Source organism: Melospiza georgiana, chromosome 17 (assembly GCF_028018845.1).
Source record: "Melospiza georgiana isolate bMelGeo1 chromosome 17, bMelGeo1.pri, whole genome shotgun sequence".
Classification (NCBI taxonomy): domain Eukaryota; kingdom Metazoa; phylum Chordata; class Aves; order Passeriformes; family Passerellidae; genus Melospiza; species Melospiza georgiana.
This window is the reverse complement of record NC_080446.1, coordinates 3,167,748-3,194,127: the sequence shown is the minus strand read 5'-3', so window position 1 is coordinate 3,194,127 and position 26,380 is coordinate 3,167,748. Positions and strand designations below refer to the sequence as shown.

Here is a 26,380-nt window from a genome sequence, read left to right as displayed (position 1 = left end):
ATCTGTATTAATATATCATTTATTACTATGATTATCTCACTGGAGAGTGAGTGGATCCATGGTTTAGACCTGCCCATCTCTACAGAACCCCAGGGTGTGCAAATACTCTGTCTCTCCTTTGTGGGAACCTTGTCCAGCTCCCTGCATGAAGGGCTGGGACCTCTGTGTCCACAGTGATTGGGGAGTGGACACATAAAAATGGAGACAGAATCATTACATTTTTATGGCATTTTGACTCTTTGTAGAATGTCTGAATAATCTGGAATCTGGTCCATAAAAAATAACATTCCAGATTGCTCAAAATGCATATGTGGTTGAATAATCAGTTTATATGTCCAATTATTTGACTTGTGAGTAGATTGGGTAAAACTTGGCATATTTTTTCCACCATATGGTTGCACTAACTTGTTAGAAAGAAAAAATGACCCAAAATTCACATAAATAACTGTCCCACAGTTTTTCCTGTCTGCCTAATTTTGTCTATTTTCCCCACTAGCAACCAGAGATCCAATAAACTATTGAAGGCTAAAGGCTGATGTAAGTCCTTTTTCAGGGCAATGATTTCAACAAGAGTGTATGAAGAGCTTTTTTTTTTTTAAACCAGAGAAGAAGAGCAAACAGCTAGAAAAACAAAAAATGTAAAGTGCTTATGCAAAAATCTGTCATGGACATCTGGACCACCCTTGTCCAGCTCAGGAAATGTAACACCAGTCATGCTTCTAAGTGAAGAGAATCAATTGCACTTTCTGTTTGCAGAGGATCAAAGGTCCCCTGGCAGCTCTGCCTGCAGCCTGGGCACTCACTGGGGGCTGGCTGCAGGTCCTGCCTCCCCTCAGTCCTGCAGCACTTTCAGGGCATCCTGGGGTGGTTCCAGCCCTGGTGGAGCTGTGACCCCTCAGCATCCCTGAGATCAGGCAGCTGGGCTCCGTGATGCTGCAGTGGTGATGCACAAAAAGGGAGAGGCTGCTCTGAAAGTCTAGAAGTCACCTCTTATTGTGAACACTTGACTTATGGGCCTAACTCAAGATCATTGTTGCTGTAGCACACATGCAACTCACTGAGATTCTGAGGTTTAAATCTTGCTTCTGTAAATGCAGAGTATCTCTGCTTTGTCCCTAAGATTTTGGTACACAGGGGTACAGAGCACAGATTTATAATGATTTTATTTTTGGAATACCTAAACTGCTGCTGACGTGATAGACTGTATTGGCTCAAAAGGACTGGTATAACCAAACAGACACAGTTTGATTTAAGATTAGATATTTTTGCAAAAACAAAACTTTACAAAATATAAGATGAGGGGAAATTTGCCATATTTATAGTTCAAATACCAAAGAAATCTCTCTTCCCAACACTAATGGGTCTAGACATCTGTTTTTCATGCCTAAAATACAAATGCCCTAACAGCAAACCAGTTCACATCTTCAGGAATTGAAGCTGTCTAGAAATGAGAATAAAAACGACTGGTCCTCCACAGCAAGCAAAAAGCAGGAGGACAAAAACCTCTTGCAATAGTAGTGGAAAATAAAATTAGGTTTTCAAAGTTATTGCAGCCATATGTAAGATGGACTCCCTCACCACTGAAACCACGGGCAAAGCACAGTTTGGGGTTTTCTTTATCCATGATCCCTAAATAGCTGGGAGCGATTGGGACGTTTTGGGTCCAAGCTATCCCATACAACCACATCAGAAAATACCAGAAAATATTGCTCCCCCTCACCCCCCCAGTCCTCATTCCCACAGCAAAAGGTTGTACATCCAGTTAAAAAGAGCCCCAATCCATCATCAGCTATCCAAGGTTACATCCATCTTCTCTCATGTCTTTTCTTTTAATAATGAGTTCTGCTCTCTGCTGACTTAACCCTCATGAGAGCCATTGATTCACAGTTTCAAACAGAACATGGATAACATGAAAAGAATCATCTATAAAAAAATACAGATGGCCAAATTCACTGGCTAACCTGGACAATGTTCCTTTAAGTCTAAAGCCTCTGTTGTGCTAAATACCCAGCTGTTAACAATCTCTTCTAGAGGCTATTGAGCACAGGAAGGACATGCTTTTAGCAATTAGAAAAATAATAGTACACTTACACATGGCAATATTTAGCAGAGTTTGTTTGGTTAATAGGTCAGCAGTTTGGGACAGTTGGTGGTTTTTATGGGGCAGCAAGGAGGGTTTGTGCAATAAGACATCCTGGCAAGAATGCTGAAGCCCCAGGTACCCATGGGGCACCTTCACATGAATGTGTGCCATATAGACCAAAGCACTCAAAAGACACCCTCATTCCACAGCTTCCTTGTATATTTAAAAAAAGCTTTGAAAACATTTTTGATAGGCTTTTACAGTGTCAGGGAAAATGCACATACATAAACCAGAAAAAATGCACACGGTGGAATGATGTTTTGGGCATATAAGGGTATTACACATGCAAGGCTTGAACTGAAGTTCATATCCTTAAATACTTTTTAGATAGAGCAAGAATTTAACAAGTGATTACGTGCTTTCCTCATGTCTTGCAGGAATTTGCCATGCAAGGGGCTGGCCTGAGGTGGGAGCAGGTGCATGTCTGCTGCAGCAATTTATGGTGCAGTCCTCACAGCAGCCCGAGTTTGGCTGGTGGCCTTTGTGATTTATCTCTGCTGATATCATCATGTGCCTTGAGAACATTAATCTTCCTCAAAGTAAAGAGTAAATGATTGTTTTAACAAGGAGAAAACAAGACTCATTACAACAGCCCTGGAGTAGGGAGCACAGAAAGGCTTGGGTTTTTAACATGTCACAAAATCTGTTTTAACAACTGTTTATGGTTACTATGGTCACTGAACAAAGATATGGTTATTTTACCTTTCCTTTCTGATGGCCCAAGTTCCCTCTTATTTTCTCTGTCTTTGCAGAATGGCAGAGGCCATGCTTGCAGCTGCAGGAGTCAGAGAGGTCTGTGCAGTTTTCTGCCTGTAGTGGTACAACTGGCACGCTGAAATCTCACCCTGAAAATTGCATTAAATAAGAGGATGTGAAAAAAGGGGCCATATCCAATCTAAATAATCCATCCATTGACCTTGGTAGTAGTTTCCAGACTTTTGGATTCATGGACCCCCATGGAGTCTCTGACAATAGACCTGCTTTTCTTGGTTACATATTTTGCAGAACCTTAGAATTAGTTCAGAGTCGCCACAAGGTCCATGGAAAACACACATAAAATCACAGGTCTAAGGTATTTATAGGACACTAGCACCTAAATTCCTCCTAATGGGTGAGCATTAAAAAACCTTGAGGAGATTTTTATTTCTTGCCCAACAGCCAGAGTAGGTATATGATTATGCTTCCCTGCTGTTTCTAAGGCACATGTTGCCCTAAAAACCAGTTTCAGCACAGATTGTGTCTGTATCTATAGTGGGTTCTCCTCTAGCCAAAGAGAGAGCTAGTGGTGATTTTGCAATTCATCAGAATAAAAGCAATTTCTTTCCAGATTTGTTATTCTTCTCCCTTCCTGGGTATGGGCAGAAACATTAAAGAACAGGACCTCCCACTAATCTGAAAAAACTAAATGCTAGACAGAAGTAAAATGAGATTTTCATAAGGAATCAGAGGTTTGGAGGTGTCAAGTGTTGGAATATGACTGTCCCAGCCCTCATGCCACTAGAAGGGAAAATGAAAATTAATGCTGGACTGCTGGGGTTGTGAAGGAAGCAGCATAACCACAGAATCAGCACCAATTTTTTTGAATACGGGCCCAGTTTTTACTTTGGAACAAGACCTTGGACTCACATGAATTGCATGAGGGCCTGGCCTTGGATAATCAGTGGGTGCTCAGTATCTGGCAGGATCAAGTCCATGGTGAACAAGAATCTTGGCCCAGATTTGAAACACCACTTCTTCTGCTTTCCAACCCCATGGTGTAACCACCAGACCACAAACGTCTTTCCTACTTTTTGCTGTTAAGAAGGAAGCGTCAGTTTTCAGGCTTGGAGAAATGTGGTGGACTGAGGGCAGGAAGGATCTGTCATTCATAAGAAAACGTGGGCTAGAATTTCAAGATTTATTTAAATTTTAAATTTCCTTAATGCTGATAGAGTCAGGGGGCAGAAGAAGGTTCTCTGCCCATGGCTCTCACTGCAGCACACAGTGAGCTCTCTCCTCTAGCTGCCTTTTAATGTGTCTGCAAACATTAATGACACATTTAATTCCTTCACACTTTGGAAAACAGTGGCACCTTGCACAAAATAGAAATCTGGCTCATTTTTGATTCTTCCTTCTTCCCAAGGCCCCAAAAGGGACCTTGAATTAATGTGTTTTCCTGATTAGCATGATGATATAAATCACAGCAAGCTGCTTTCATGTGGAGATGTGAAGCCAGGCTCCAGAGTGCCCTGCAGTGCACACACTCAGCAACGTGTAGTGCAGTGACACCAAACAGAGCTGCTGCTGCTTCATGTGCCACACAAACAGTTGCAATTATCTCCAAGGATGTGGGAACTTCATCTGTTTCAACCTTTTGCTCTTGGACATTATAAAGTTAATTATAAAATGTGCCAAGGGGGAGGCAAGGAGAAACCTTGTTAACCTTTTCTTTCTGCGGTTTTCCCCCCTCATTGCATTTACATTGGCCTTGAAGAGCTGGGACATTTTGCAGATGGTTTAGGGTCTATAAATTCTTATTTAAATCATCGTGAGCCAAGTATAACAGGTAGCAGCCCAGACTTCTCTAGAAAGGACAAACTCCAGCTAAGCATGTAAATAATACTGCAGGGCTTTTTCATATATAAATACATACACTGAGCCAGGTGCTCTGCAAGGTTTATTCACATTTTCCTATTGTTGCTCAGTAAAATGCACTGGGTATGCATTGCATGACTGTGCAATATTTTTTTAAATACTATTTCTTAGTGAATAGTGCAAAGTAAGAGGCTAAAGGAAGGTGCTACTTCCTTCACTGCTCATCTCAGGTGGCTGCTAAAGACAACCAAAACTCTGTCTTTATCCACCAAACCTCAAATGGCCAAGTCCAAACAGGCTGCTGCCAATCATGCAGAAGTGAGAGGGAATTACCTGCTCAAGATCAGGCATGTGTCAGAAATTATGGGTGATCAAGGAGGACAATGCTATGATTTTTTTACTAATGGTGAGGAGTGTGGCAGTAATACAGCATGGAAGTATTGCCCTGTGCTGAGTTGAGAGAAGCAGGGTACTCATTTCTACTCACTACTGCCCATTCCAGCTGGGAAATGCCCTGAGAGAGGCCCTGATGGCACCTTTCAAATGTCTGAGCAGGACATATCCTCCATGGCTCCAGTGTCCCTTGGGGAAGATGCTGCTATCTTTTCTCTTAATGTTTTGAGTTAATTAATGAAGACATTAATTACACATTGTATTTCTCCTGAAGAATCCTCTGCACATATTAACTGGTTTTACTTAGAAGTGAAATGAATAGCATTCCCACCTTATTTTTTCCCCCCTGAGAAGTTCAAGAATTTTTCCAGGTTTGTTTATTTTTGTAACTTTTTTTATAACTTTTTGTTTCAGTCCCCATCTTCCAACTGTGCATCATGGTCCATCTGTTGGTGAGTCCAAGAGTGTTAAATGTATATAGCTCCCTCCAGAGTTTGCCAATGAGATTCAATGAGGTTCCATGAAGGACACGTAGCTCTTCTCCACAAGTGCCCCAAAGAGGAATATATTATTCAATTTCCACCTCCTGAAATATACACCCCTGAAACTGAAATAGAACACAAGTAGTTCTAGAGGTAAATATCAGTTGTAAATGCACGTACTCAGCACTTCCAGGTCACCCAGTACATCCCCTGGCATTCCCTCTTAGAGACAGGACTCAGAAGCAGCACTGCTATGATTTATGGATAGGGCTTTTTGGGGACCCAAGTCTCTACTCAGAGGACCCCTCTTTTCAGACAACAGTATTTTCAGAGCAGTTGGCTGATCGGTCTTTGGTTTCCTGGCCTGCTGCCTTCACGTGTGGTTGCCTATCCTTGCTGTTCTGGCAAGAGGAAGAGAAAATATTTGGCCTTTGGGAACCGGACAACTCAATGCCCTGTACAGCTAACCAGAGTGCATGATCCTGAGTTCAAATATTCTGTACCTGTTTTGCACAGGAATGAATATTACACAAGGTGCCAGGCAAGTGAAGCATAGCTAATGTAAAAACACCTTGGGCTGGTTCCCAGTTACCCTGCAGGTGTGTTAGTATTTACAGCACTGCGAGTGAAGTGCCCCTGAATCAGAATAGGAACAGCTTTTATTCTCTTTGAATGCATAAATCAGGCCACATAGTTCTGCTGGAATTACAGGCTATTTATTTGCACTCATTTGTCTCCCTCCACGTGCTTTGCCCAGCAGGTAGCCTGTAATTATTTGATAATAAAAATTATAGGCATTTTTACATTGCTGGTCCTCTGCAGGAGCTGAAGATTACCCAGCCATTTTCACACGAGCTGAGAATGCAAGCCTGATGTCCTGGCAGACTTCCAGGTTGGAAGACTCCATCGCCTGTCTAAATCCTCCTGGTATTTCTAACAGGCTGTGGCACTCTTCTCACCCTCCCGGGGCAGTGCACGGCCCAACAGCTGCATTGCTGTTCTGCAGCACCAGGGTGGCGGGAGGAATTCTTCCCAAAAAAAAGAGAGAGAAGGGCTCAGGGCTCGGTTACTTTGATAAGGTCCCTTGGGAGCCACAGGGATGAAAGAGGCCAGATGAATGAAATCTATCACTATGCCCTGTGGGGCTGATATGTGATAGAAGCTTGCGATGGTTTACGTATGATTATTAAAATTTTCAGACACCTGTGTGAAAATTACTCTGCTTTGGTTTTATTCCTTCACCCCAAAAAATGCTTTTAGAATACTCTGAAAGAAATCAAGGAGATTAGTGTTAGAGGCTGGAAGTGTCATATGAGAGGTGTGTAGCCAAAATAAAAGTTTGTTAGTGGTAAAAAACTACCTGTTCCATTATTTTCCTCATTTAAGTTGGCTATGCCTGAAAAGAGTAAGTGCTGGTTTATAAAGAAAACTTCTTGCAAAACTATTTTTTTCTCTCTATTATCATTATAAAGGACAAATTTTTTTGCCTATGCATTTGAGAATTTATGTATTTGTAAATATAATAAAACCGCAGTGGTTTGGACATTTAACGAGAATGACTGGTTTGGGGAATTTGAGAAACAAAAAGAGATAAAAACATCAGCTAGAAAAAGGAGTGCCTGCATTACAAATGGACTTTGTTATTTTTTATGTTGGCAAGTATCATTAAACTTTAATTCTTTATGCACCCAGAACAGATAAGTTTGTCTCACTTCACATTAAAGATGTTATGCATTATTTTTGACAAAGTCATTAAACCCATTGCAGTGAGACCTCACCCCAGCATGCTGAAGGTCCTGCTTAGAAAATATGGGACTGTGGAATCAGGCCTCAACTTCTCCCCACTGCAATCAGCAGGAATACTGCTGTGAACTTGGCGACAAGCTTCCTTATTTTCCCCTAAAGATTCCTTTTATTTGGTGAAACAGCCAGTTTCACCAGGAAAAGTGAGTGTGCAGGGTCCTGGGGTTCTGCCGGGGGCATACATGTGTTTTGATTTCTTTGCCTCATTTGCAAATACTGAAACTAGTTTTTCAGTCTGGAAAAATGCATTAAACTTCAGCCTTTAGTACCAGCACCACAAGTGTTGGCCTGGCAGAGCCATGGCAGCTCAGCCTCTTCCCTCACTGCTTCCAAAGGCAGCCTGGCCCTCACACTACGGGACACACGCGTTGTTTTATGTGCTCAAAGGGAGAGAACAAGAGGGTTCATCGATACTCACCGAAACAAAGAAAAGTGTTGTTCTGTCCCAGACACATCTAGGTTCAGATTTGTGCTTTGCTTCGTGCCAACAGCTGATTCTGAGTCCTTTGTCAGTTGCAGCTCTGTCCCACAGGCCTGGTTTGAGGAATGGAGAGGGAATGGCTGGCATGGGCAAGCACCACCTGAGGTGGGCATTCTGACTTGCCCTCAAAGGGTCCCGTATTTTTTTGTGTAGAGTGTTGAGAGGATTTTTAAGGGATTTACCCCATTCTTTTGATGACCCTGGTGATAATGAAGGGTCTGAGGGTGCCAGGGACGCAGTGTGCAAGAGGACCAGGCTGTGGGGATGTGGGGACAATCCCCTCATGGATGATCCCCTCGTAGTGTGGGGCATGGGGATGATCCCCTCATAGCTTGGGGATAGAGGGACGATCCCCTCATGGCCCCGGGCTGACGAGATGATCCTCTCATGGCTTGGGGATGGAGGAATGATCACTTCATGGCGTGGGGATGACGAGACGATCCCCTCATGGCGGGGGGACAGGGGGACTATTCCCTCATGGCGTCCCACAGCGCAGACCTGGCCCGCGTTCCCCAACGGCCTCCAAGAGCTCGGGTGCCAGGGCAGCCCCAGGGCCGCAGGGCGGGTGAGGTGGGGCCGGTCCCTGAGGGAGAAGTGCCAGTCCCGAGGCGGGCGCCCACCTCGATCTGTGGTGCCGGGCCGGGACTGCCCTTCTCCTTCTCCTCCTCCTTCTCCTCCTCCTCCTCCTCCTCCTCCCCCGCGTGTGCGGTGCGCGGCCGCATGTGGGGCGCAGGCGGCGGAGTCTCCACCTCTTCTGGCAGCGGGAACCTGTGGCTGCCAAGCTCCATTAAAGCCATCAGCAGCCGGGGGGACGCGCTCCCCGGTGAAGGCGGGGTGGGCTGCGGTGCTTTATTTTAAAATATATACTTTTCTTTTTTCGCCCCCCCTTTATCCCTTCGCAAGGCTCGGGCTGAGCAGGACGCCTGCGGGCTGAAGCCGGGGTGCCGCCGCCGCGGGCACCGGAGCGCCGGAGGCGGCCCATGGCTGCACCGCCGGGCGCCGCGCCCCGCTGAGCTCCGCGGGCACCGGCGGCGATCGCGCCTCTGGCCGGGACACACAGCGGGCACCATGGTCCGGTGCTGGTGGCTCGCAGGGCTGCTCGTAGGTAGGTGCCATTGGCGGCCGGTGCCGTCCCGCGGCGAGAGGACGGGAGGGCGAGCGGGTGGCGGATCCGGGGTCTCTCATGAGGTTCCCTGTCACCTCCCTCACCCATCCGGGCACGGTGACGGGGCAGGAGCGGGCAGGAGGGTGCAGGGGTTGGAATGAGAGGGGACTGACTTTATGGGGAGTGCGGAGGGACAGCAAGGAGTGTGCAAGAAGTGTGCGAGGAGAGCGCAGCGGACTGGGCAGGAGGATGCAGGAAAATGCAAGGGGAGTGCGAAGAGGGTGCAAAGAAGCGACGAAGAGGGGGCGAGGGGACCAGAGGAAGTCGCACGGCGGGTCGCGGTGTGGCCGGCGCCGGGACGGGGATACCGGGGTGCCCCCGCCCGGGCAGAGGCACCTGGCGCCCGGAGCTCCCTGCCCAGGTCACTCTCGGTGCCCGCCCGGCCCGGGCAGGGTTTCCCTCAGCCTCGGTGCCCGCCGGCCCGGGCAGGGTTTCCCTCAGCCTCGGTGCCCGCCGGCCCGGGCAGGGTTTCCCTCAGCCTCGGTGCCCGCCGGCCCGGGCAGGGTTTCCCTCAGCCTCGGTGCCCGGGCAGGGTTTCCCTCAGCCTCGGGGCCCGCCGGCCCGGGCAGGGTTTCCCTCAGCCTCGGTGCCCGCCGGCCCGGGCAGGGTTTCCCTCAGCCTCGGGGCCCGCCGGCCCGGGCAGGGTTTCCGCGCCGTGCGCCCGCGGGGTGCCGGGGGCTCCGCAGCCCCAGCGCCGCTCGCCGGGGCAGGGACGGGAGGGAGCGCCGCGGAGCCCAGGGTTGCTGCCCCGAGCTGTGCGATTGGGAGCGGGGACAGAACCCCTGGAGCCTTTTCCGAGGGAGTGAGCGCCGTGCAGGGGTGCCAGAAGAGCTGGCGGTCCGGTGCTGAGCTGCCCAGGGAGGTGCTGGCAGAGGCAGTCGGGGATCCCCTTTGTCACCGCAGCTCGCTCCTGTCCCGCGTTTGGCGCACGGAGAGCATCGAGCAGAGTTTGGCGGCAGGAAGGGCTTAGAGGTGATTTTCACTGGAGCTGGGGATTCTCCTTGGGAGGCTGCAGCACCTGCTCTGGCAAGGGACAGCCTCACAAGTAGCCTCCTGCTCCAGGGACGTGATTGTGAGCCCCAGCTGTGCAGACAGACTCGCGGAGCAGCACAAGCTGCATCTTTGCAGCTCTCTTTCAGAAAGGCATCTTTCAACCCCACGGTTCTTGGAGCAGTTTCAGAAGAAAAGGATCTGGCTTAAGAGACCATATGGGAAAACAAAGGCAACTGTGCTGTGAAAAATACACAAAATTATTTCTGTTTATGACAAAGAGCAAAGTCTGAGGGAGACTCCTCCATCCTCAGACAGTATTTTCCTAGGAAGTGCAGAGAAGACCCTTGGTTGAGACTCCTGAACAGAAGGGACAGGTGAAAGGAAGGATGGGAGGATGTCCCTGAGGGCCCTGTGCAGTCTGGACACTGAAAATCCAGGCACCTGGCTTCTACTGCTCTTTCTACCACTTAGTTCACTCATCTGAGGTTTTGGGCAGCAAATACCACACTGGCTCGCCTCTCCAGCTCAGGGTTTAGTGATCAAGGCAAAAGAACTGTGTAGTGAGAGCTACTGGACATTACTTGCATTAAGTGTAAAGGACCAGACTATAGAAAGAAATCTCTGAGCAGGGCACTTCTGTAGAGTTGCTTTCCTGTTCTCCTTACGTGGGATCTTTGTCATGTGTTTGCAAAATAAAGCTGAGAAATATGAATCCTCTAAGTATCTTACTAGCTCAAGTTGCTCTGCTCAGGGATCTGTTACACTGCATTATGTAAGTTTACTCACTGAAGTCTAATTAGAATAATTCTTTCTTAAATCCTTATGCAGTTTCTCTTAGTCTGCTCTAACCTAAACTCTCTGCTTCGTGCATCTGATGTCAGTGAAAGAATTTCCATTGATTTCAGTAAGAACAGAAACTGAACCTCAAAGTAACTGTTTAAATACCTAAGGCAGATCCAGAACTCATTAAAATCAAAGCCAGCTTTGCTGACTGTGAGCAAGACTGGCATTCTGCATTTTGCATAAGGCTGAACATTAGCATGAGCATGACACCAGTGCATAATTAGTTGAAAAACCACTTCAGTTAGGAAACTGGATCTGACTTTGGAGTCTCCTCCAGAAAAGAATCACTCATTCCTGGAAATGTCCCCAGAGACCTGCTGAGTTTTACCTAAGCTTTCATGAAAGTCTGTACATTCCAATAACACTGCACTGATATTTTTCATGTGTAGCTTCTCCTACATGGTTTTAACACAAAAGATCTATTCTTGCTTTCAATGTTTATTTTTAAGTTTGAAAGTGACAATGTTGAGATAAAATAAGATCACCAGTTGCATTCAGTTAAGAGATTTGCAAGAGAATCCCATAAGTGATAGTACAACACTCAGCATAGAGATGTGTGTCTATTTACACAATAATATATCTGTTCTTACTACCAAACCAACATCATTGTCTTTGGTTCAAATATTTATTTGGTTAATGTTTACTTAGCTAATTTTTTTTTTACCCAGTTGGTGGTTATTATTCTTCATTTCTCAGGCCAAAAAAAAAATCAACAACTAATGTGCTATGCTGGATTGTGTGATATGACTCTATTTGTTCAATAATTATAGGGTTAGCCACGTTTCAGAGTATATGGATATAGATAAAAACAGAGCTCAGAGGTAAAAAAAGCACAAGTGAAAAAAATATTGTGTGGTTTCTATATTTTCCCCACAAGCACAAATTGTTGAGTAAGGAGATTTTCAAAAGCCAGAAATTGCTGTGAAGAAAACCAAAGCTGGAATCCAATGCTAGGGGAGGCTGCATCTGGCAGAACAAAGTTTGGAAGGAGGTTTTGCTTTCAGTGGGATCCTGTGTTTCCCCACAACAGAGCATATGTCATCTCTAAAGACAAAGCTTTCATGGGTGAGATACAATCACTGCTAAAATCAACCTCAAAATTAGGAAGCACCTATACAATGCTCTTACACAAGTGCTTTGGTTTTCTTACTCATTTGCTGAGGAAGATAAAGTATGAAAGAAGAGAAACTTCCTGATTTTAAGTTGGTGTGTCTCAGATATAATAATCCCAAGAAACTGACAGTGAGAACGTGAGAATTTCAATGTGTAACCCTTCTTCTGTAGGCTAAGAGTGCTGCCAGAAACTGAAAATATGATTCATAGAACAGCTCCTTCTCTTCCCATTTTAATTTGTGTAAGATCTGAGGGGTTAGTAAGCTGCAATCTGTGGGGTTTTTTTGCTTTAAGGAGTTAAAAAATATCATGGTTTAAAATGCAAAATTAGAGAAATTCTGTTTCTGTGTCTTAGAAAAGAAGCTCTGATATCTATTTGAAATTCCAGAGCTTCAGGGTGTTAAGTGATAAGAGGGCTGAAATCCATCATTATTTTTGAGTTTTAGCAGGGTGATGGTGTGATAATTGTGGCTTTCATAGTGGTGTTTTCTCATTTTCAGTGAATAGCTTATTGAATCATCACGGTTTGAATTCAGCTGAAACTGAATGCTGCAAAGAAGCTCAGCTCCCGTGGCACTGTTAAATAGATATTTGGATTGGTGCAACTTCTACTTAGAGCTGGTGTGAGGGGACATAAATCAACAGGAGAACTCTCACCACAGAGTGCTTGAAGAGATTTGCTTGAGTTTAGATTTTAAAATAATGCTTTAAACTTGAGCGTATGTCAAGCACTGGAAAAGTCCCCCATGGTTTCTCCTGGGTTAATAAGAAACATTGACAAATGTGTGACATTTTGGCCTTGTCTAACTCCAAGACTGTGGTCTTTGGAAGCAGCTTTCTCCTAGCACTCTGGGATCAATGTATACACCAAGCTCCCCACTGAGACAATTGGATTCACCTTGTTCACACTCTCACTAAATCCACAAGTGCTGGACAAGCAAGTTATGGCTTGGCTCTCCCCTGTTGATACAAAAACACAATGACATGTTATTTTTAAAGCTTTTCAGAGAAAAAAAAAAAAAAAAACATATTTCCCAGTTAGGCTGCCTGGAAAAGACAGATGAGAATATAAATGACAGCAAGGTTTTGCTGCAGAAAAGCTCCCAGAGTTTGTTAGTTTTGAGTAGCACAAGTCCTGCTATTAGATTATGCAGCACGTAGGTTGAATGTCAGCTCTGATTTTAGCATCTGTCGGCAGAGTTTAGGAGAACTGGAACACATCAAAACTTGGCTGATGTGGACAGGCAAAACAGTAGACTGAAATTTCAGGCTATCTAGAAACCACACCCAGACCCCAAAACACATGTTAGAAGTAACTTTAATTCTGTGCTCCAGCTGAACAAGTAACCTTTTTCCGTGGTTACTGGTGGCTCTAAGTTAAACGTGTGTGTATTGCTGGTGTGGGCTCTGGATCAGTTTCCCTCCTTTCTGCAGAGCTTTTTTCCTGAGGATGCCTTCTGCTATGACTGCTTTTGAATGCCCTTCTCATCCTTGGCTTTGCAGGAGCCAAGTAGCCTCAGAATATTAGATCCTATTAGATCCTATTTTTATTACTATAAACAGTATCCTTGCAGCAGTGCCAAGAGTCCTGTTGTGTTAGGTGCTAAATAAAGAGAGAACAAAAGGATTGCTCTTGCTTTAGTGGGTTTATAACCTAATTTCCTGGACTTAGATTTTCAGCAGTGAGTACTTGACATGGCAGGGACCTGCTGGGATTCCCAGCTGTGTCCAGCAGTTTAGTACCTGTTGCAGTTGCTTAGGTCTGTACATCCCTAAATGCCTTTGTGCATCCAGCCTTCATTTCTAGTGCCGTGGAGGCCAGGCAGGGATTCTGAAGAGCAGGACAGTGAACAATGTGCTTACACAGGAGAGCAGCTGTCCCCCGTGGGAGCAGGGAACTGGGACAGCTCCATAGCTGTGGGAGACTGAAAGGCCACTCAGATTATCCTGCCAGCTCCCTGCCAAGAGCGGGCTGTTCCCTGCTGAACTAATGCTTTGCTCAATCCCTCAAATCCTGCCAAGCAAGTGGACTTAGGTTGCCTACTACATTGTGCCTCGAGAAGTTCACTCTGCCACACAAGCCACATGTTTTTCCTCTCTTCATTCACTCCCAACAGAATCCTTTTATTCACTGCAAGGAATTCCTTCCTTTCCTTGGTGTTTGTGCTTTGTGAATATTTATAGGCTGTTATCATATCCATCTTGCTCAGCCAGGCTATATGTACTCTGCTCTTTTAATCTTCCTTTGTAACTCAATCCCTCCCACCCCCTCATCATTTTTGTTGTTCTACTCTCAACTCCCGCCAGTTCCAGTTGCTCATTTTGCTTTGGGTAAATGCTGTATTTATGTTAATATTATGTGGTGGGTGGTCCTCTCTGCACTCTTGGTCCATGTGAGTGATTTAGACGTTTGAAATGAGGTTGACATTTTATAGCCAAGCCATGGCTGATTACTGGTTCTGCTCTTCAAAGCACTCCAGGAAAAAATATGCTTAGCCATCACTATTACAAATGGCCATGATAGCCACTAATAAAATGCCTGTGCAGGGGTTCAGGGTGCTGCCAAAACCTGCATGGGTGCTCTATACATCCATAACAACACTGTGGCATTAATTTCACATCCATGGGCTGTTTTTTCTGTTGAGTTTCTGACTCATCTGAATTAAAGAATATAGATGAAATATTTGCCATTTACAGACTTCAGTAAAACTGGGATCAAGCCCTTGAATCCCCTTTGCAGTGTTAGGCTTGGTTGTCTTTGGGGTAAACAACCAGAGAGGCAGTTTGAAGAAGCCATTTTATTTAAATGTAGTTTATACTGAAGAAGATCTTTGGGGTACTTCTCCTTCCTCCCTTTCCCTACCACAAATCCCATCTGTCTTGTCATCTGTTGCTGGACCTGACACTTAACAAGAAAAAGACATGATTCCATTATTCCAAGAGCAAAATATTTACTTCTCTAGTGCCTTTAAAACCCCCAGGCAACTCACCACAAGCCCTTCACTATTTTAATTTTGGATATGAGACAGATCAGGCAGTGCTCACAGCCTTAGAACAAAGCCAGGCTAAAACCATAGAATGGGATGTCTGAGCTCATGTGCCATTGTGCTAAATGTATGTAGTGAAAGTATGTTTTGAAAACTTCTCTAAAATCCCAAACTACTTGGTACTTTGGAGTCGGCTGAGTTTCCTCTTAGTGTCTGCAGGATTTCACGTGTGATTATGCTCAGCTGTGCAGAGGAAGCTGAGGGTGATGCTCTGCAATGATAGCTCATGGGTAGTACAGTTACTGTGCCAGCCCTGAGGGCATAACTGAGAAACATTTAGTTCTCAGATAGAATTTAGAATTCAAAGCATTTTATGAATATCATGAACTGAGCACCAGAATGGTGAAACAGCTAAATGTGAATATACCCATTTTACAGACAAATAAGAGAATGGATGAATAATAGAAATACTTTTCCAGAAACCAAACAGTGCTCCAGTGAAAGCACTGGCATCTCCCTCAACCACTTGACCACATTCTGGCTTCAGTTCAGGGAGGCATTACTAATCAGGAAAAATGCTCATGCACTGGCTTAATTTCAAGCACATGCTTAAGTTTCACTGCAACCAATTAGACTTAAGCGTGTGCTTAAGTCCTGTCCTGAACTGTGTTCAGTTTGCATATAGGCAAAATGCAAGGCTCTGCTGTGATACACTTTTCCATCCCCAGTGGGTTATATTTAAATTTTATAACTTTATAATATTATAATATAAAATTTATCTCTTCCCACAGAGCTGTTCTCTTGAGAATGCCTTTTTCCGAGTGAATTAAAGACACCACTAACTTAATCTACACACAAATGCAAGAAAAATTGATTTGCTAAATGCAACCATTTTGTTTGCTCCTAAAAGAATGCTTATTCCTTCAGTGGCTAACCCCACATCCATTCTGTGTGCTCTCAGGGGAGAAAAATGCTAAAGAAACACTGTTTTGCTGTGTTAATGAAGTCTGTGTGGAAAAGTATAATTCACTTATGCAAAATACATTGATACATTTCTTATCGCCTATTTCTTTCCAGTCTGAACATTCCTCAGAAAATATCAAAGGTTTTATGTCATCTCTAGATGAAGAAATGTGTAATGCTCCGTGACTTCAGGCCCTGATCTTATCCCTGCGAATGGGTGACTAACTGAAACATTAGAATTATAAATGGGAATGATAAATTCTGGCCATAGGAGGCAATAACATGTAACAGATTAAACAATCTAGCTCTGGAGAAGAGCTGATCCACAGTAACTAATTTGTTGCAAACTAATATATGCATTTTCTCCTCCATTTATGAAGAAACAGATGTGTGACTCAACTTTGCTTTTTTCCAGAGTCAATCTGCTTGGGGGAGCACAAACAAGATTTGTTTCCAAGGAGGAATACGACAGCATTTCTCTCTTGGTTGATGGTTTTTTCCTTTAGAAGTGAGAAGTGGCTCTGCATCTGGAGCACACAGCTCTTGTGTAGCACAAGGCTCTCATTTCCAGGCTTGGCTGTTGCCTCAAAATCTTCCACCTTAATTTTACCAACAATTTACAGTGAGGAGAATTTGAAAATTTCCAGTTCTGTCCTTTTGATAATTTGATGCCATGGATCTGATTTTCCTGGAAGTGGTTTACACAAGTGAGGGTTGGAATGGTTGGTCAGCAGCTGCTGCTGGTGCTGTTTGCTCCAGGCTTGCTTGGGTTTGTGCTGATGGTGGTGACGAGCAGTTCCCAGCTCTGCCACTCCCTGCCTGGGTGCTTGTGCTGCTCCGAGGCTTTGGGCTGCTCTTTGGGATGCAGCACACATGGAAGGCTGGGAAAAGCCCCTGTTTTGTCTAAGGGCTGTGCTGGGAGCTGTCTGGAAACACTTGTGGTTAATCGATACAGACGGATGGCAAAGCAAGAGAGGGGAGAGATCACAGTTGGGCATTTTTTTAGAGTTTCCCATGAATGAGGATTTTTGTCTTGAAGATGAATTGTGAATAATTCCTTCCTCCTGCCTGAGAACTCTACAGAGCAGTTAATTTGTGTCTCTCTTAAGAAAGAGGAGCTGCTCTGATGCGCTTTACCAGGGGCTGAGTAACAGAGTGACATATGAGTGACAGCCACTTTCTGCTGCTCTTGGAATAGAGAGGTGCTCTAACTACAGATTTTAGGTCTGGGACTAAACTTTTCCAGCTTGAAAGGATGTTTGGATCTGGTGGGGCTGGAGTATTTGAGAGAGAAAAAAGGAGCCACAAATTTTGGACACAAGCCAATAGCTTTTGGTTTGAGGATGCATCCAGCTTGGAGTCTTGTGCACAAATAAGTAAGACAAAATCCCTAGGAATTCCCATCATGTCAAATATTTACATTCTGGAGGCTTTTTTTTTTCCCCCATGAAGTTTGGTCCCGATTATAAAAATTCCCTTTTGTATTGAATGTGTCAAAATGCAGTGCTTGCATTGCCAAAGTGTCTCTGCTCCCAAACAATGCAGACTATTAGTGCTTCTGCCAAGAGTAGCACGAAGGGTTCAGCGAGATATTGAAGCTTCTGCTGCAATAAACACATGCAGAGCTCAGTTTGTGACTTCACTGGGTTATATTGTGTGTATTTTATAGCTGCATTCTATGTATCTATAGACTGCACTGATACCTCTGGAGTCTTTCTGTGGTTATGGGCAAGAGCAAATTTGACCCTAATGTCCATTATTACCTCTAATACAAATACAGTTATTTCTTAGTTTACTGTATTCTCTAGGATAATAATTTTGTGTTTGTTTGAAGTGTGGTTCAGTTTGGACTGCCCTTGTTCTGATGACTCTCCAGTGTTTAGGCCTCTTAGGGCAGTCAAATGAATCTTGGCATATTGTGAGTGTGAGTTTAAAAAAAAGCCCTGGGAGTAGGGAGCACACAGGACCACAGAGTAAAGTCATGGCAGAGCTGAGGTGAGGATACAGATCCCCAGCTCCTCATGGCTCTCCTAAATAGGCACCCATGGGGCAGCCTCACACACTCTGCAGCTGCCAAATTAGAGGTTTAACTAATAGCAGTGGGTTTTGTCATCCCATATTTTTCCATTTTCAGATGAATCACAGGAACTGCATTTTAGGAAGCACGAGCGCAAGCAATTGTGAAGGAGTTGGCTGTGCCTGCTGACCTTGTCCAGCCCTTAAGGATGGTGAGAGCAGTGCAGTTGTGAGCCTGCTCCCAAAAGAGCCCTGAACTCTAATAATGTGACTTTCCAGCTGTTTCATACACTCCAGTGCAGGGTGAGGCACCAGAAAATGCAAGGCTGGTTTCCCTGGCCTTTGGGTACTGCTCTCCTGCTTCACTGGGGGCTTCCCTTTCCAAGTATTTATTCCTTTTGTGGTAGTTCAGGCTTTGTGTGCTCAAGTCTACACAAATACATTTCAAGTGCCCTGTAAAACCTTCGCAAATGCAGCACCATAGTGAAGTGGCTGAATTTGTCCATCAGATAAAAGTCTGAAGTTATTGAGTGGGATTCCCTCTCCTTTTAGAAGGGTTTTAGTGGGGCTCCTTCTCCAGGAGACTCTGACTTGCACAGCAGACATTTAATTACTGAATTCTTCCTACCTGACTTGGTCCAGAGCTTGTATATTGTGACTCTGTGTTCATCTCCTTGACTGAGGCACGGGGTGTGCAAACCTTTCACATCCTCATTCAGTGGGAAGGCAACACAGAGATGTTGGATCTTTTGTTCCAGCTGATAAGTGGGCTAGAAAGCAACCTGTATGTTGCTTTCTAGCCCACTTATTGTTCCACTTTTTTTTTCTAGCCCACATTTTGTTCCACTGATAAGTGGGCTAGAAAGCAACCTGTGTCCTAACACTGGTATGGAGTGAATAAAAGTTGGCTTCAAAATGTCCAGCGCACTCCTGGGTAAAATGCAAAGTACAGCTGGAGCAAACAAACCCCATCTGGGCTCGTAAAGCCCTGGCTGGGCTGAGCTCCACTGGAACCAGGGTCAGTTGTACCACAGAGAATCAGTGGGGGTTCGGGAGGAGCTTCACCAACAGCTCATTCCGTGGTGCCATGAAGAGGGAAATCCTGAGTTTCTCAGAGCAGCAGGCCCGCAATGAGTGCCACGGAGAGCTTAAGCAGAGAGTGAATAATGCATAGGAATATATGTACATATGTGTGCGTGCATGCAAAGGTCTTCAGGATTTAGCTGAGTGTTCACACATTCCCTAAGCCAATAACATCCGTTGTTATGGGAAATGAGGTAAGTGACAGAATTACTGTCCTTATGGCGGGCGACAGGCGAGGCCAGCGTTCCCATGCTGTAATTCCCCGTTCCAGCCACTGCCTCAACAATAGCATCAGAGGGGAAGAACACGAACAAAGAGCGCTCCTTGTTATTTGAAGATTTCATCTAAAAACCAGTTGGATTCAGATGAAACTCAAATCGGAAAACTTGAGTGAACTAAAACCCCGTGCGTCCTTAGCTCAGGGTTTGGTGCTGAGCGGGGTCCGTGCACTGTCGGGGGCTCGGCGGTCGGGGGGCTCCGCTCGGCGCTGCCCCGGCCGCGCTGACCCCGCGCCCCCGCCGTGTCCCGCAGCCTGCGCGGCCGCGGAGCCGCCCTGCCGCCAGCAGCTGCGCCACCTGCAGGACAGCGCCGGGATCGCCGCGCGGCTGCCGCCCCGCCTGGAGGGGCGCTGGGTCTCCACCGGGTAAGGCACCCCCAGGGCCCGGGTAAGGCATCCCCACACCCCGGGTAAGGCACCCCCACACCCCGGGTAAGGCACCCCCACACCCCGGGTAAGGCACCCCCAGAGCCCGGGTAAGGCACCCCCAGAGCCCGGGAACGCGCCCAAAACCCCGGGAAGGCACTCCCAGACCCTGGGAACCTGCCCCTCTCCCCTGACAATGCGCCCCTAAAACCGCGGGGAAGGCACCCCAAACCTGGGAAGGAACATCCATCTCAAGGCGCCCCAGATCCCTGGGAACTCGCCCTTAATACCTGGGTAAGCCACGTCCTTCTCCTGGGAAGGCACCGCCATCCACTGGGAGCGCATCCCCAGACCTCGCTGCCTTCTCCACAGGTGTGAGGTGCGGCCGGGGCCCGAGTTCCTGACGCGATCCTACCTCTTCTACACCAATCGGCTCTTCAAGGCCCTGCAGTTCTACTACTGGGATCCGTCCTGCCGCGACCCTTCCTACTCGCTGGTGATCAAGGGCAAGCTCCGGCTGCGCCAGGCCTCCTGGATCACCCGCGGCGCCACCGAGGCCGACTACCACCTGCACAAAGTGGGCATCGTGTTCCACAGCCCGAGGGCCATGCGGGAGGTGGCCTCCCGGATCAACCAGACCTCAGGCGAGGGCTGCCGCGGGTTCCTGCCCCCGGGGCGCTCCTGGGCTCCCGGAGCCCTGTACGAGGTGCTGAGCGCCAAGACCGAGCGCGACTGCACCGCGGCGCTGGGCTTCGCCATGCACGAGCTGAGCCTGGTGCGAGTGGAGGGGCACTTGCAGCCGCTGCTGCAGCCGCAGCACAGCGGGAGCCGCGTGGTGGAGGAGCTCTACCTGGGGGACATCCACACGGACTGGGCCGAGAGGCTGCACTACCGCCCCACCGGCTACCAGCGCCCCTTGCAGAGCGCCCTGGTAAGGATGAGGCCTTTGCACAGTCCCCTCCTCGCTGTGTCAGGGCTTGGCCAGCAGTTCCCTGCCTGTTCCAGCCGCTCCTTGCGGCACTGGGCCCCCGCAGACCTAAGGACACGCGGGTGAGGTGGGGTGGGAACCTGGGGCATGTGGGGCTCACCCTCTGCCTCAGCAAAGCAACACGGGAAACAAGGCTGCACTGACATGGGCCTGGAGCTACCAGCTTTTGTTTGGCCGTGTTTTCCGAGGAAATGCATTTTCCTTGTCTCCAGCACCAAAGTCAGTGAAGGCTTCAGGCTGCACATTGTTAGAGCCCGTCTGCTCTGCCCTTCATTTGTCCTGCCCTCTCCTTGCTCCTTGGGGTGTGCTCCCGGCTGAGGGGAACAAGGGATCTGCCTTTAGCTCTTCAGCCCTTGCTGCAATGCCAGTAGCACAGGAACTTGTCCCCAATACAATAATGTTATTACATAGGAATCAGACTTCCATTTTGATGTACATAAAACTGAACAGCAGACTTTGGTTGCCTTCTATTCTATTTTGGTTTATAGCAACTTAGTTGATTCCCACGAAAGCAGCTTTCCATCCAAATTGAAGCTGATCAAATCAGAAATATGGTGGTGAAAAAATCTCTCTGAACTTTGTCAGATAGAAAGAAAATAAATGAAAAAAAAATTATTTTGGGGCAGCATTTCCCCACACCTTGAACCACACCAACTGAACTTCGAAAAACACAGAGCAACACTCCCTCTCAAAAGTAACATTCTCAAATTGGTTAAACTTGTATTATCTTGGGCCAAAACCATATATATGAGCAAAACCAGATGGTAAACATAAACACTTTTAAAAGTTAATTTAAAACCAAACCTAAAGATACTGAAATTCACTCTCTGAATGCAGCCCTGTAATTAATCAGCCAACAGCTCTCCAATGGACCGGCACATGATGTCACCACTTGGCCATAATTAGAAGCTGCCATACATTAGAAATAACTTCACACGACTGGTTTAAGCAAGTAAGGGTTTTGGCTCTATGTCCATAGTGATAATTTTATTGAGCACAGGATTTTTCTTTTCTTTTTTTTTTTTTTTTATTTTCTGTGAACTGACATCCATTTGCTAGTGCTAGCGAGTTACACAGGTATGTCAGAAATTATTTTTTAACTCTCTTTTTGAAAATATCACTCTTTTCCCCTTAAATTTATATCTGTTTTAAAGAAACCCATTCTCCCCAAATTACCTTTCATTATCAAAGAATTTCCTGCCTAAGGAGAGCATATATATTTGCCAACTTCTGGGATTATTTAGCCATAATGTACTGTGTACTGTCAGCACTCATTACTGTGACAGTAGCAGTAAAGCAAGCTGAAAATGACTAAATTACAGTAGACTCCAATCAACTTGCATGTAAATTACCCACCCTACAGTTAACTACTGAGTTATTTAACCTTCTTGCCTATGATAGTTCAGTAAAGATTAGCTCGTGTTCTAGAAAATTATATAATGTTCCAACCCTGCTTATTTAAAAATAAATCAGTTGTGATATATGAAGTACAAGAAAAATTTCCAAGCTACACAAAACCCCTGCTGGCAGCGGATCAGGGCAGGGCTGGTTTGACTCAGAGCTCTGCCCCGGCGGGGAAGGGAAGGTCAGGGCCTCCGTCTGCACAGGGTGCCTGAGTTTCCTTCCCCCGTTCTGGCTGCTGGGAAACCCTCCCTCCTTCCCGGCTTATCCCGGTCCTGCCCCGCACCCCTGGATGTGGGAGCAGGGGCAGGAACGGGGCCAGGGGAGGCAGAACACCTTGGGCTGTGCTGGAGGTGCTGCAGCCGCAGAGCTCTCCCCAGCCAGGCGTCACCTCGGCTTCATTGCCAAAAGCTGCGGCGTGGTTCTGTTCTGGCACCGCCCGGCGCCCTCATCCTCACCCGGCTCTCCATGGAAACCTGAGGGGAGCACCCCGATGTCCCCGGGGAGCGCTCCCCGTCCTGGCAGCGGCTCTGCCCTTGCCCCGGGCTCCTCCCGGGCTGTCCTCAGCAGGGCACAGCGCGGTGTCCTTCGGCTACCAGAATAGCAAAGAGCAGGGCAGCGCTTTATCCCTTAATCTGCTCGGCAGCCCTGCCAAGCTCCCCGCAGCTCGCACCCTGCTGCGGCCGAGGGGAGTCGCAGCTTTTGAAATATTCTGGAAGGGTTTTTTATTTTTATGCTTCCCAGTTGCAGAACTGTTATTTTCTGTCTCCTGCAGCACCACGTGCACCCCTGCCCGGCGTGCGGGATCATCTCCAGGGCCGATGAGCATCACCCCCCGATCCTGCCCGCCCGAGCCGCGCTGCCCATGCAGCTCAGCGGCAGCTGGGTCAGCACCCACTGCGAGGTGCGCCCGGCCGTGCTCTTCCTCACCAGGTACTTCACATTCCACGGCAACAACCACACCTGGGAAGGGCACTACTACCACTACTCCGACCCGCTCTGCAGGCAGCCCACGTTCACCATCTACGCCTCCGGGCACTACAGCCAGGGCATCCCCTCCTCCAAGGTGCGCGGCGGCACCGAGCTGGCCTTTAAGGTCACCCGGGCCCGGGTGACGCCCATGGACCAGGTGACGGTGCTGATGCTCAACTCCTCGGAAGCCGGGAGCTGCGGGCTGCAGGGCTCCTGGAGCGCCGGCGTGGAGCAGGATATCACAGCCACGAACGGCTGCTTGGCTCTGGGCATCAAGCTGCCCCACACCGAGTACGAGCTGTTCAAAACGGAGCAGGACACGCAGGAGCGCAGCCTCCTCTACATCGGGGAGCGGCCCACGGACGGCTCCAGCCCCGACAGCCCCGACAAGCGACCCACCTCCTACCAGGCCCCTCTGATCCAGTGTGCTGCAGCCTCAGAGGAATTCTCCAACTACATCAGTCTGAAATACGTGGGAAGAAAGGATGCTAACGGGATTGAAGCACTAAAACCTTTGCCTGTGGCCTTTTTACTGTTTATAGCACTTCTGTTTTTAAGATGGGACTAGTTATCTCTTCAGGTACAATGCAGAATTCAGATAAATCTTGGTGCTAGCGTGATTTTTATGTCCTTCAGATGAGCACATCTGGAATCAGTTTTACTCAGATTTGGAAACACTTTTTAAAAACACCCAATAGTGAATGAAGCCAAGGAGATATGCCTGGCTCCACACTGTTTGTCCTGTGGCTTTATTGCCTAATCTCCCCTCTTTGCGTGCAAATTTAATGTACTGACACGGATGCACTGCACATTGCAACAGATAATTTAGCAACATGAGGGGGGAAAATAGTGACATCAATTCAAATTGCTGCTTTGAGCTTTTGACATTGCTAAGATTTAATCAAGAGCTTGATTCAGATGTAATTCAAACATCCCAAGTGTTGGCTGCTGAATTTCTGTGAGGTTAAGTTCCCTCCCATCACACTCCTTTTTGCTGTTCATGCAAATTTAATCTGCAGAGTCAGTCAGCAATAAACAGTCAGCAAGTGTTCTTGAGAAGGGCACGGTTCACATGCCTCTTGCAGTTTACAGATATTTTCTGCACTTTGCCTGTGTATGTCACACACAGGGACCCACAAACAATCTTTGCACTTGGAGATGCCCCAAACAGCTCTCACTGAGGGCTCGACTTTTCCACCTGACCCCGGGCATAGATTACAGTGGATGGAAAACACTTCTGTGCACAGCTCAGAGCCTCAGCATTCCCTGGCTGCAGCACTGCATCCCTGCTGTGTTACCCAGGGCAGAGCTGGCCTGGCTGTGAGCCATCAGCAGTGTCCCCGTGTCACTGCTGCCCTGCCCAGCACAGGCACTGTCACTGTGAGCCCTGGGAAGGGAAAGATCCCTCATCCCTCTCAGGCCATGCATTCCCACTGCCTCCTCTGCAGTTCTGGCACAGCAGTTGTTAATCCAGCTCTCCTCTCAAAGTGTCACTTCCAGCCTCGTTCCTGTACAGATGTTTTATAAATCTGCCTCTGGTGAACAATGAGCTGAAGAGATGCTCACATCAGACAGCACAGTCAGGTCAAACTGATTCCTACTGACAAGCAGGACAAACTATGAAATTATATTCCCTGTCTGCTGCAGCTAAGCATCATATAACTTCCTCGAGAAGCCCTTCTCCAGCAGCTAAATCCTCTCCAAATAAGCCTATATATCTTACCCACAAAAGATATTTTGTTAAAGCAGCTATGCAATAGCCACCTTCTTAATGCTGTATTTACGAACTTGCAGCTTGTACTTAGATAAATTATGGGGTTTATAACAAAAAAATACTTTGGGGGGATCTGTACATTAATAATTCAAATGAGAAGCTTATTAAATGCATTACAGTTGTGACATAAATGTTGTCAGCATGTTCACATGTTCCAGGCATGACCCAATATTAGTCATGCACATGAACAGTTCTACTTGAAGGTGATATACAAAAGGGCCAGGCTTGGCTGCCTTGCCCTGGGTTCCCTCCCTAATCCCTGGAGACTTCAGCAGGCAAATCTTATTTCCAATCTTGTTGGCTGTGCTCTGTTCCCTGCTGCTGCACGGAGACCCACGGGCCACTGAAGTGATCTCAGAGCAGGTGGTGTCTCCTTGGGGATGTTCCCTTCAGGATGCTGAGAACTGGGCAAGTCCTGGGCAGCTCAGCTGCACCTCCTGAGAGCCACACACTGGCAGAACTTTTCCTTCAGGAGTTTCCCATCACTGTGCTCAGCACAGCCCAGGGAGAGGCTCCTGTGGCTCCCATCAGCACAGGTACCTGTTCTGCAGGACAGATCCCATGGCAGGCACAGGAACAGCCTTGTGCTGCCTTTGGAGCGTGGCTGGGAGAGGGACAAGGCAATTCCTGCTGTACATTTACCCCATGAATCAGAGTTGTGTGCAGATACTTTTTTAATTTACATGCCACCAAAATGGATTAAACTTAACAAGAGTCCAGGGCCTGCATGGTGTAAAAGCTCTTACAAGGCCACAGATCCTCTCCAGGTGGGGATGAGATTAAGGTGGTGTGAAACACCATCCCACACTTATGCAATGTCAGCACAAGCCCTTGGGAGGCTCTGCCCTGCAGCAGCTCAGGCACCACTGGCTCCAGCAGCACCAGCGCCCCACTGCTCTGCTGGCTGCACTGCCCTGTGAAACCTCATCAGGAGCTCCTTCCCCCCTCTAAGGGCACCTCTGAGAGGAAAAAAACCCACAGAAGAGCTATTTGCATAAATATCATAACTTTTATTGTTCTGTTCACAGTTTTTGAAGACACATTCCTAAATTACACAGTTATTCTCTCTTAAGAATTTGTGCCTTTTTCCAATTTGAATTTGCCTGGCTTTGACTGCCAGTTGGTGATTCTTGTGTTGCTTTCTAAGATCGGAGAGCTGCAGTGTGCAGTATTTTCTGCCTGTGAAGGTACTAGTGCACTGTAATCAAGACAGTCTCAATTCTGGTAGAAAATCTCAGCCAACTGAGTTTTCTCTCACCCTCTCTAAGGCATTTTCACACTCCACCAGTAATTTCTGAATCATATTTTTTGCATCCATTCCAATTACTCAGCTTCTCTTGTAGAATGTAAATATCCAAATTGCATCCAAAATTCCCAACTCTCCCAGCTGAGACATACAGAAGGATAATCACTTACAGCTAACAGTAATTAAAAACAAGAACACATTGGTATTCATCAGGCTTTTACCCTGGGACTGCACTGGGAACGTGCATGGAGCTGTTCTCATTCTGGTCCTGGCCATGGATATTTCTGTAATGTTTTATCAGTAGTGATTTTGTGCTG

At 46.9% G+C, this 26,380-nt stretch overlaps 1 protein-coding gene across 1 annotated transcript; it reads left to right on the top strand.

The window, feature by feature from the left end:
• Positions 1 to 8,607: 8,607 nt before the first annotated feature.
• On the top strand, positions 8,608 to 24,948 carry APCDD1L (APC down-regulated 1 like). The gene is made up of 4 exons (XM_058036343.1): positions 8,608 to 8,981; positions 19,571 to 19,682; positions 20,055 to 20,613; positions 22,847 to 24,948. Exons 1-4 carry the CDS (start codon positions 8,945 to 8,947, stop codon positions 23,609 to 23,611), a joined length of 1,473 nt encoding a protein of 490 aa, XP_057892326.1. The 5' UTR covers positions 8,608 to 8,944; the 3' UTR covers positions 23,612 to 24,948.
• Positions 24,949 to 26,380: the final 1,432 nt, after the last annotated feature.

Coding starts and splice junctions, on each gene's coding strand:
- APCDD1L (XM_058036343.1), top strand. CDS start 8,945: ATGGTCCGGTGCTGGTGGCTCGCAGGGCTGCTCGTAG. Junction 19,683..20,054: donor GGGCGCTGGGTCTCCACCGG/GTAAGGCACCCC, acceptor CCTTCTCCACAG/GTGTGAGGTGCGGCCGGGGC. Junction 20,614..22,846: donor GCCCCTTGCAGAGCGCCCTG/GTAAGGATGAGG, acceptor TGTCTCCTGCAG/CACCACGTGCACCCCTGCCC.